We start from the raw sequence: 10,969 nt of genomic DNA on the forward strand, positions 1-10,969 counted from the left end.
ATCGCTCTGGCAAATATCTGCTTCCCGATCAAAGTAACATTCGCAAAAGTGTTATTTTTGCGATAAATTTACAAAAAACCAATAAAGAAAATTGAGTTTTCAGGCAGCTGCTCAATTGACTGCACAAGTAATCCTTGTTAAAAAATCTCGAAACTTTATTTTTTTTTTACCCTGAAAAACTAGACGGCATAAAGTTAAAGGCAACGAACAACATGTCTAAGAATCTTTCCAGCACCTCAAGGCAAAAACTATTAGAAATTTATACAACTACAAGATCGACCAATAGGGTTGAACCAGACAGGTGTTTTGTTAAACAATACGTACAGTTTCGCGGTAATGCAATGTAAACAAATGTCAAAAACTCATACGAAGAAAAACAACGAGGACAAAATAAAGACGCAATCTGCCCTTAATCCATTTTCAAGGCCCAGTTCTTCACAAACAGCCCGCTCTTTTTAAGAGTTGGCGGCTGTTGCGCGAACAGATAATTTATGAAAGGATACAGTGTTGTATTTACTAGCTTAAAAATATCCAACAGAGATTGATTACCAATCCATCTCAACTAAAACCAGCGAGACACTTCTGTCAAATCATTCAAAGCTAAAAGGCCTCGAGGCATGTTTTGGTCCCGGGGGGTTATACTTCGAATGTTTTCTTGGGGGGGGGAGCGGGGGGGGAGGGTTGCGACTCTAACCTTGAAACCCTTACCCTATTTCAGACCAAAATCTGTGATTGTCCATACCCTATTACGGACAACCAAAACTCCATATCCCATTTCAGACCTTTTAAATGAGTACACGGCTGTAATCTATGACCGCGGCTCATTTGCGTAAACATTTGAGGAGGGCTACAAATTTGCTAATGTTGATGCGGAAAAACTTAGTTCCTTGTAAACAGAATACCCAATGCCAAGTCAGAGTGAAAAATATGCCATATTTCAGGCCAAAATGGTGAAATTCTATATTCTTTTTCGGACCAAAACAGCTAAAAAAACCATACCTTTGAGGCCGCGAATACGGTGGGATCCCGATTCTCGAACCCTCAGTTTTTCGAACCTCCCAATAACTCGAACCAAAAGTCGTCTCCCTCTCCTCAGTCAAACGCTGTAATTTTTCCCCCGAGTTCTGGAACTCTCCGATTTTTCGAACCAATTCTCGTTTCCCTTGGAGGTTCGCAAAATCGGGATTCCACTGTGTAGCCCATATAAGGCAGATCTCCCCCCCCCCCCCCGTGAGGGATTTGGAGTTCCTATTCGAGGTGGTAAAAATACATTAGATAATACTGCGAAGACGGAAAATATATTTAGTAGATTGCTTCTGCGATCTTTACTAAGTTGTCTGCTGTTTCAAGAACGTTTTTTTTTTTTTTTCTTTTTTTGAAAACGGAAGATTAAACTTGAATCTTAGCCGACTGTTAGATTAAACTCAGGGAATTGTAAACAAATCACTGAAAGTGTTCGTTAGCTTTCTTTGTTTCCGCGCCAAGCAATATCTGCAGGTGTGCCGGCTTATTGTGTCTTGAATACGATCAATTGAAAGCCGAGAAAAGTATCTGTAAAGAAGCCTTATTCTTTAACTCTGCAGTGAAAGAACGCGCGAAACGAGTTCAACTGATATCAAGAAATTTTCAGAAAGTTCAAAATAAGAATTATCGTTTGATACCAGTTTGATACATATCTTTATTTTGACTCTCCCTACGGGGGGTGGCCAAAACACAGCGAAAGCAGCGCTACTGCACAATAAAACAGCCTGGCAAAAATAGATCTTATAGCTTCGATTGCTTTCGTCAGAAGTAGAAAAACCCGAGATGTTCCCGACATTCTCCGAAAACGCCATTCGAGAATACGACCAAGAACACTACTGTATTGCAGACATTGAATACAGTAGGTAGATACACTTCATTTAACAAGTACTTCACAATTAAAAGAAAGAAAGCTGATTTCCACAAGGGACGAGTGGCTATAGTATGAAAATTAAAACTATCTAAATTTATATATTTAATGTATACACTGCATACTAATTTTGGTTACATTCACCAGGAAAGGCAGAGCGCTTCAACGTAACAAAATAAAACTGATCCACCAGGGGTTTCGAAAGATATAAGAGAGAAGGTAAGCCAATGACTGAGGAAGACAATTTATCGGGGTTTTTGTTTTGATTTGTTTGTTTGTTTGTTATTTTTACAAGCTCTTTTTTGTACGGTTCCACTCGTATTGAACACTAAGTTACACAATCCACAGAGCCATCCACTGTTTTAAAACTTCCGAATTTAGGTAACATATATATGAGCCATGATTGCGGTGACTAAATGCTGCCAATCAACGTGTTTTTTTAAGAATGACATAACAGCTTTGCCATTACGCATGTGCAGGGAATGTCCTCCCGCACAATCGTCAAGAACACAGCCGTGAAGAGGCTTGAGCCCTTCCGGTCCGAATTCTGATTCGCTTACCAGTCACCGCTCCTCTCAGAGGGTATAAGGGAGAACTAAGCTCGGACGACGAGCCGACCAGCATGATTCGGCCTAGCCTACAAGGCTCATCGTGGGCTCATGCTTCACGGGAGGGAGGGGGGGGGGGGTGGTGAGTAATTTTTCCCGCGATGGTATATTGAGGTTAAATTTATAGTGCTTAAATAGTATTTTTAGAGGATACTAGTAATGATGAAAAAAAATATTTCAGTTTCCTTTTAGCCATGGCAAATTATAAATTATATTTGGCCTGTAATCTGACTGAGTTCTTTAGGGTTTTGGATTTAATTTAAATCTTTTTTTTTTCTTTTGGCTCCAACTAATGGTGTTTTCGTCTACAGTAACTACCTATCATTGAACGGCCCACTAAAATTACCCGCAATAAACAATTAATTCCTCGAAGACAGAGGCTTAAAGTTATTGGAAATAAATGCTGGCAAAGTGGAGTTAACAGCAATACTATTTAACTCTTCCCCATGGTCACGCTAACAGCGGGGAGTTTGTTTTTCTACAAAGGGAACTATTAAAGGACACTCCTTCAATTTCCATGATTTGTTTTTCTAGCCAATGCTAATATTTGACAACTGGAAATTCCGGAAAAAGATAATCTACAAAGAGAAAGTAAAACTTGCCAATTAATTCATAAATGAGGAGTTACTCGAATATTTCAAGCTAGTAACACAGACGATTCCTCGAAAACAAGGCAAATTTTTATAATTTTTGCAAGAACATCGCAACTAAAATTCATTCAAACATCACAGCCAAGTTTTAAGCGACTCAAGTAGAAAAAGTGGATTGTATCTCGAATCCATCACAAAAATATGAACCAACCCACAGATAAATTAGCCCCTATTTTAATGAGAAGGAGAAGAAATAAATTATTCCCTGACACTTTCATGTAGAGATGCATATATATTTTTTTTCATTTTTTGCCGTACTACAAATCCTGACATTGTCTAATTTCAGCCCTCATGGGTTTCAGGTGCTATCCTTAACTCCATTTTTTGTTTCCTTCAAAGATACAGGTATTGTTCGTCATAATAATAGTTTATTCAAAATTTAAGTCCAGGGATCGAAACTGAACAAAACCATCTGCAATCTGTTTTTCAATCACGTTTTGTCTAGACGATCAAAATTAAAATTGCAAATTCATGCGCCATGTCCATTGGCCATGGCAAAACAATTAGAAAATTCTGTGCACCCCTGATGTGATATTTTCCACCTAGTAATACTAGTTTTGAAGAGTTTTGGGAATACTGTACTTTTTTTTAAAGTAGATATATCGATATTTCATCGAAATAAAGACCGGATATCGGTAGTTATCCACCGCGCATGCTGTATAGACAGGATAATCGCCACCACTAGTACTAGACTAAACTGTAGTGGAGTGTGACAGACAAGGGGTTAAGTTCCCGGATGGTCTCGACAGCTTGTGGCCCAGACCCCCCGGTAAGAGCAGACGACAGTCAACACAAACATTCAACCGGCTCACGTTTCGCGATCTTGTCGAGGAGCGGGTTGTTTTTGGGTGTTTACTACTGTACTCAAATCTGTGCTTGGATCACGCAGAGCTACTCGCGATCGATGCGTGAAAATCGCATCAAAAGATCCTGAGGAAAGGTGAAGTGCATTGCAACGAAAAGTCAACTCGACACAGCCAGACCTCTGGCCAAACAATTCACGTGTGTAATTTTACAGCTTTAGCCGTCCACGCTCAATTGAGTGTTAGATATGTGAGTGTTTGTAGCTTATATTGGACAAGACCGCATCAACAACAACCTTAAGAAAAGGTGCTTTGAATATCATTGCACAAAAAGAAGACGTCTGGAGTCATTTTCCAAACATGGCGAGTTCATTAGGTAAGGTTCGGAGTGAAATAATACTCTATCCCATTTTACCATTACATTGATTCAATTATCGCACACTAATTGATTAAACACCACTGCTGTGGATTTCTCTTTAGGGCTTTTTCTGAACGAGGACGATCTTGATGAAGCGAACAGGCTGTCCAAAAAAATCGACTTCGTACAACTGGAGGAGTATCAGAAGGACATGATTAGGAACATTTTGGAATACAACTGGGATTCCGAACACCAAATGGTGTCGAATTTACTGCACTTTCCACACATCATGCCCGAAGATAAGCGATTAAAATGGCTTTTAAAAGGATTAAGAGAAGAGAAGCAGTCATATTACATTCTTGCAGCGGCTACAGGCGTTGCAGGTTTAAAATTACAAGGGAAAGATTCCGAGGAGATTGTGGAATTACTGAAGAATATTTCAACGTTACAAAACGGCATGGTTGCCCTGCGCGCTTTCATGTCACTAGCCGAGCACCTGAAACACCCTAACGATACCCCCTTTGTGCTCAAATTCATGTACAAATCCAAGTCGAACTTGCGCTACAATTCATTGGACTGGTTGATTGAAAATGTCAAGGACAAAAAAGAACTGTTATCCTTGTTCGAAGACAAGGCTATCCCGGAAGATGTCAGACAAGAGGCAATAGACAGGGTCAAAAATTCACCCGATGGCGAAGCTCAAGGTAAGAGTGTGAAATATTTTCTTGCGGTATTGGCTGCGTGAAAAAATAGCAACGATCAAAATTGCTTTGACGATTAATTCAGAAGCTTTAAGGCGAGGCAAAAGTAATGGACAGTTCGGAAATAAATAGAACTGCGATTAAATGTTCTAAGCCACGCGAACTGGTTCATTTCTGAACGCTTGGACGTTTGAAATGGCATCCTAAAAATGTACAAAACGTTAACATTTTACTCAGGACATCGAACCGTTTATTTAAAATTCGCACAACGCTAAAAGACTCCATCGGATGTAATTTTCTAACCGTGGCAAGCCTTCCTTCCGGGGCTTGATAAATTTCGATCAACAAAGCGAAAAATTGAATCCCTAATATATAATTAAAATTTATTTTCGCATGGGTTGTATAATCATTTTCATATGCGCGCACCAAACTGTTTTGACCCCAAGCCGCTGAAGAGATTGCCTTAAGGTTAAATAAGGGTTCTTGTAATGGGCAAATAAGCTCTCAAAAGAAAACATTTGTGGCCACTTTTGCTGAAGAATAACGAGACAGCTAAATCCTGGATCACAAGTTGTCGGTTTCATCGCGTGTTTGATGTAAAAAAAAATATCAAAGGTTACCCTCGCCAACATTCCAAGTTTTATCGACACGAGGTTGTTATCGTAATTTTCTCAGAGACTTCACATGTGGTTGCCTATTATCAAAATTTACATAAGCTCTTTTTCTTGTGTCATGTAAACAAGTCACTTAAATTAAAACACACACACCACTACTTATTTTTTGTGGCAGAATGTCTGAACGATCTTCGTGAACAATTTCTGTCAGTAGGTAGTATTAAGATAGTTCGTTTGAAAACGTTCTAAAATAGTGGTCTCTAATTCTTTCACCTCTCGCTTCTTTATGGACGCTTTGTGCATATATTGATTATATTGTCATCGCTTGAATACTGCCTTCCGAAAGGTAATTAGTCATATCGCTCACAGTGAGTTGTTCAAAGAAACCGTAAACTCTCTCAGTCCGGCTGTTAACTTGTTTGTTTTGGCCTTAAATGAGAAAACTGATATGGTAAAAGTACGAAACACAACACGGGAAAAGAAAAAACCTTCACTGCCAACCATAGACAGAGTTACAGTTCTTTCACCGTCTCGATTGACTCAATAATTTGCAAGTAATTAGAAGTGCAAGTTAATTGATCGAGCAATATCGAGTTACATTTGTGCCAATACAAAAGAACAAAGTCAAACTCGGGCACATCGTGCCTTGCGGACAAGAAATACTCTTTTTTAATGAGGAAAAAGTGAAAGCATTGTGTTTGTTAAGTGAATTACAGGTGGCACAAGGCTTAAGGAGCTGACAATTCGGTTTAATATTTGCGCTTAAAAAACAAACTTCAATGTAAACCCCAGAGTTTTGTGTGGTCGCTTTCTGATTTTAAAGGCGTCTGGGTGTCTGTAAAGTTCTTTATCACTAATTGCGGTGTAATTTTGGGGAAAATACGTTACAATAAGAGAGCTAAAACACACGTTCTCTGCCGAACATTGAGGTTTAAATTGCTGTCCGACCCTTACAAATTCATTACGAAAGTGAAGAAACTTTACAGTGTTTGTAATCAGACCAGCGTTTGGAAAGAAGAGAAGCTTATGAAAAACAGAGTTTGTATTTATGGCTTAAAGCTTCGGCCGTACAAAGGAAGTAATATGCAACAAAGGCTATTAGGAAGCGATTAGAAACAAGAGAGTGCAAGAGGATGTTAATAGGATCAAGAATAACGCATGTGTGATTAACAGCCAATTTCTCCTTGCAATATCCATAGTTGTCAAGCAGACATGTAATGAGAATAACGAAAATCATCTACACATGACACGTCCCTTGGCACACCACCAAACGCTGGTCAAACTTACACTAAAGGAAAAGCACAGTGGGAGATCACTTTGAATAAATATCATTCTGATCCTGTGAGGGCCCTGTATACGGATAAAGCGTTACTAATAACTTCAGAGAATTTCAAGAATGTGCAGATTGCATCAGTAACATCTGTAGATAAGAAGGCTGTCTATAAATTCCGACCGTGACTATTTTTTGACAGTATTATCATGGAGATTCTATTACATTTAAGTATTTAAATTTAAAAAAGTGTAAACGCTTTGTGCTGATCTATATTAAAAGTAAAATTCATTTTAGGAATATTTAAACTTTCTAATAGGTTTAGGGACAATCTCTTGTGGTAATTCTGTGGTAAACTAGCAATTGAAAACTCCCTCTGCAGTTATTCTTCAGTTAACTAAGCTAATTTTGTGCAACTTCTATAGCTTATTTTACGCGAATTTTGTATAAGCCCGGCGGTGAAGTTGTAGAATTTAAAAAAAGTATCTATGAAGGTTTAGTTGAGTGGGTTTTTTTTTTTTGTTATTATCGAGTTTGAAAGCTCTTGAAAGTTTCCACGAGTGTTCAAGATGTTTCATGACAGGAACGCAATCACATAGTCTGTTGCAATGATCACGTACACCAGTTAATTTAATAGAATAAGCAGGATCTCTGCTGTAAAATAATTTCCATGTGAAATTGATAGTTTTTAATAAAAACGGTTATTTCACCTGGTTATCTGGCTCATAGTTCCGTAAACTAAGAGTTATAAAATCCAACTGCACACTGGGTCAAGTATTTCGGTAACCTTTTTACAAAGAAGCTGATCAAAAAAGTCAAAGTTTTCCTTAAGGATTATGGGTCACTCTAGTTCAAGGACTTTGCACATCTGGACAACATATGATGTTGAATTTCTTTTAACATCTAATTAAATAAATTAAAAGTCATTAATTAGCGAGCGCTTGTTTTAACAGATCGATCTGCTCAAATTCAGTGCACCAGAAATTCCTGAAAATGTACGTTTGGTATCAAGGAAATAGAAACTAAAAAAAGTAAATAGTTAAACACTTACTGTTTTCGTTTACGGTGCTTCATCAATTATCCAGGTTGACGGGGAATTCGATGCAAATTATATATTCAGTCGTCAGTTCTCTCAGTTCATGTAATTTGTTTGAAATCGTCCGCCAGTTTGAGTTAGAAGCCCGGCTGCTAAGCAGCAAGCTATATCCCATAAGCTCCTGCGAACTAGATGTTGTGCCTCTAGTTGAGCAACCAATCAGAGAAGAGCTACGTCATAACGGTATTTTAAGGAGTCCAATAACTGACCAATCTCTGGCGAGATTGCATCAAGTCTGATTCACTCGTTTATTCGTTTATTTTGTCAATCTTTCACTCGACTATTCACAGAGGAAAAAGCGCTTAATTATTCTTTGAAGATTTCCTAAGTCAAGAAATTGCCAGAGACAATGCCCGCGTTTAATCTTGTTCTCAGATCTCCTGTGGGAACAAGATTATGCGCGCGTTCTCTTTTTGGATCTATTGCTTGCTTAAATAAATTTCCCTGTTATTACTAGATTGGGCAAATGAGGATTTGCACCAGTTCACTTTCATTCCTAACCTGGCGGAATTCGAAGCCATGAGGACGAAAGAGCAGACCCTGTCTGAGCTATTCACTGAGCTCGACCTGGATAAAGATGGTTTGATCGGTGCAGCCGAGCTGAGAGATTTCTGTGAAGATATTGGCCGGGATATAACCTTGGAGAGAGCAGCGAAAGATATTGCTCTGGTAGATGGCAATATGGATGGCAAAATTGACAAAGATGAGTGGATTGAACTCATGTTTCCAAAGTTTAATATTCAATAAGAAAGAAAGATACTAGAATTTTCAAACTAGAATTAATCAACTCGTACCCAGTTTTAAATAGAAAGTTACACGACAACAGACACGTCACAAAAAAATCAAAGATTAACTATAATGTTCTTTTTTTTAAATTTGTCACCCATGGCCCATGGCTCTTTGAAAGACCCCAAAACGATAAAAAAAATATATTAGTTTCATTCTCTCGCTTCCCGGTTCTGAATTTTAGAAAGTTGGTTTCATAGCAGTCGTGAGTTGCGTGGGAAAGTTTTTTTCGCAAAAAAATACTTGTACTCGATTGCCTAAGGAATTTTTGTTTGTCTGTTTGAAGGTTGCATTTTTGGGGGTTAGTCTCCTGATCATGTTTACAGTTCTTCCAGCTGCGAATTAATTCTGACTGTTAAGAGATTGAGTTAGCCATCGACTTCGCATGGCGTGTAGGACTGGGTGACTGGGTACGATATATATAAATTAGAATTTCTGTAAGAGCTTGTTTGGTGGTTCAGACGGCTTGCCAGCATTATCCTTGTGGTAGACTTTTAACAGTCCCACTGTTTTAGCGCGTGTGTGGGAGTGGGTTGAAGAGAGACGCACTTTTGAGGCGTTTTTGGCTCGAAACCGGACATTAATCCATGAAATTTAATAAAAGGTTCGGAAGTGTAGCAGCTGTCGTAGGCTTGCAATTCTCTTTGTCTTCATACTATAGCAGCTGTTACTGTTTTTGGGCTAGGGGCATTGTTTCTGTTGTTTGTTCCATTGTTCTATCAAAGGGTATCAAGCCATTGATGTGGGACCTTGCGAGAGCTGCCACCTGATCCAAATAATTGCGCTGATCTTGTGAACCTGTGCTTACCCCTTAAATGACAAGTAATGTTACTTTTTGTTGTCAGAAAGGATTCGTTATCTGAAAAGGCGTCAGTGTCTAGCTTTTTCTCGCTCTCGATACGTCAGTGATTTGCGACGTCTGGTGTTTTGTAAGACTGGGAGAAAGTGTGTTTTTCCAGTCTATAATTGAGAAGGATTTCTTAATAGTAAACTAAAACGTTTTTCTGTATATTATTCGTTCTTTATTTACTAGGTTTTTCAGATGTGTTCTTAGACTACTGACTTGTAAGTCAGAGGTGACAACATCGTTCCAGGGGCGTTTTCCCTTTACCTTAAAAAATTGTAAGGGCGGCCTGGAACGAGGTCACACAAGTGGGGACCGGGAGAGGGGTGGGTGGGGATAAGTAACTTCTCACACTGAAAGTTCAACAAAGTAGACTTTGTAATAACGATTGGGTCACTGTGTAAAAAGAACTTGGTAGCAAGTAGTGACATAATTTGACTCGCACTCAGACCTTTTTTTTTCTTTTGACCCCATTACGGCGCCAAGAAGAGATCTGGGTGCTAGAATAGTAAGTAGATAACTCCGTATTTGAGAATGTCATAACTCGACACAAAAACTCTTTGAACGCAGTATTAAGTATGTAGCTAGTTAAGCGCCTCAAAGGATATTTGATTGCTGAATAAATCATTGCTGTTAATAATGCACACTATTGGTTTAGTTATCACTTTACCGCAGTCCCCCATCGTTCGAGTAATTCATATAAACACCTCGATCTGTACCCACTGTTACAACTACTGCAAGACTTCCTAGAGCGATTAACCCTTTGAATACCAACTACGCATATATGCGTAATTAATGGTCGTGCTCTTTGTACCACTTGTGGCGTCATCAATTTAAATGCCATCAGATATTCTTGATAAGCTGATAGTAGTGCTAGGCTAGCCCTTTCCGCACAATGGTCAGGTTTAGATATCGACGACATTCCGACGTCGCAAATCGAAAAACAAGGTTATCAGTTTTGGTGCAAAAACGGTGGTAAAATGGTCCACAACGCCTATGATTGATCAAGGTCCATTTCTAGGCTTCGCCCGTAATTAACATCCAACTTTTCATTGCAGCCAGAAAGAACATACAATGCAAAAGGTAGCCCGCGTAAAAGGGCAGAGAAAAACAGAAAGGAGAGGGCCAACAAACGAAATTGAGAACGGTTAATGGCAAAAAAAAAAAAAAAAAAAGAAGTCCAAATTTTGGCTTATGCGCGTGCCCGTAATTGAAGTTTTGCTCAATTTTGTACCTAATCCTCGAAAAATCTCTCCTTTCTCTCTCCGCTTATTTAGCGTCATGGCAGCTAAAAAACCTGACTAAACGGTTAACTAGTGAGACAATCTCAGATAGTGCAGAGCGCAAT

General features: G+C 38.9%; 1 protein-coding gene across 1 annotated transcript; it reads left to right on the forward strand.

Annotated features, from left to right (window-relative positions):
• Positions 1–3,482: 3,482 nt before the first annotated feature.
• LOC145470082 (uncharacterized) lies at positions 3,483–10,749 on the forward strand. The gene is made up of 4 exons (XM_081453912.1): positions 3,483–4,208; positions 4,287–4,328; positions 4,433–5,014; positions 8,449–10,749. Exons 2-4 carry the CDS (start codon positions 4,313–4,315, stop codon positions 8,736–8,738), a joined length of 888 nt encoding a protein of 295 aa, XP_081310038.1. The 5' UTR covers positions 3,483–4,208; positions 4,287–4,312; the 3' UTR covers positions 8,739–10,749.
• The last annotated feature ends 220 nt before the right edge of the window (positions 10,750–10,969 follow it).

The sequence above is a fragment of the Orbicella franksi genome, chromosome 15, assembly GCF_964199315.1.
Source record: "Orbicella franksi chromosome 15, jaOrbFran1.1, whole genome shotgun sequence".
Taxonomy (NCBI): Eukaryota; Metazoa; Cnidaria; class Anthozoa; order Scleractinia; family Merulinidae; genus Orbicella; species Orbicella franksi.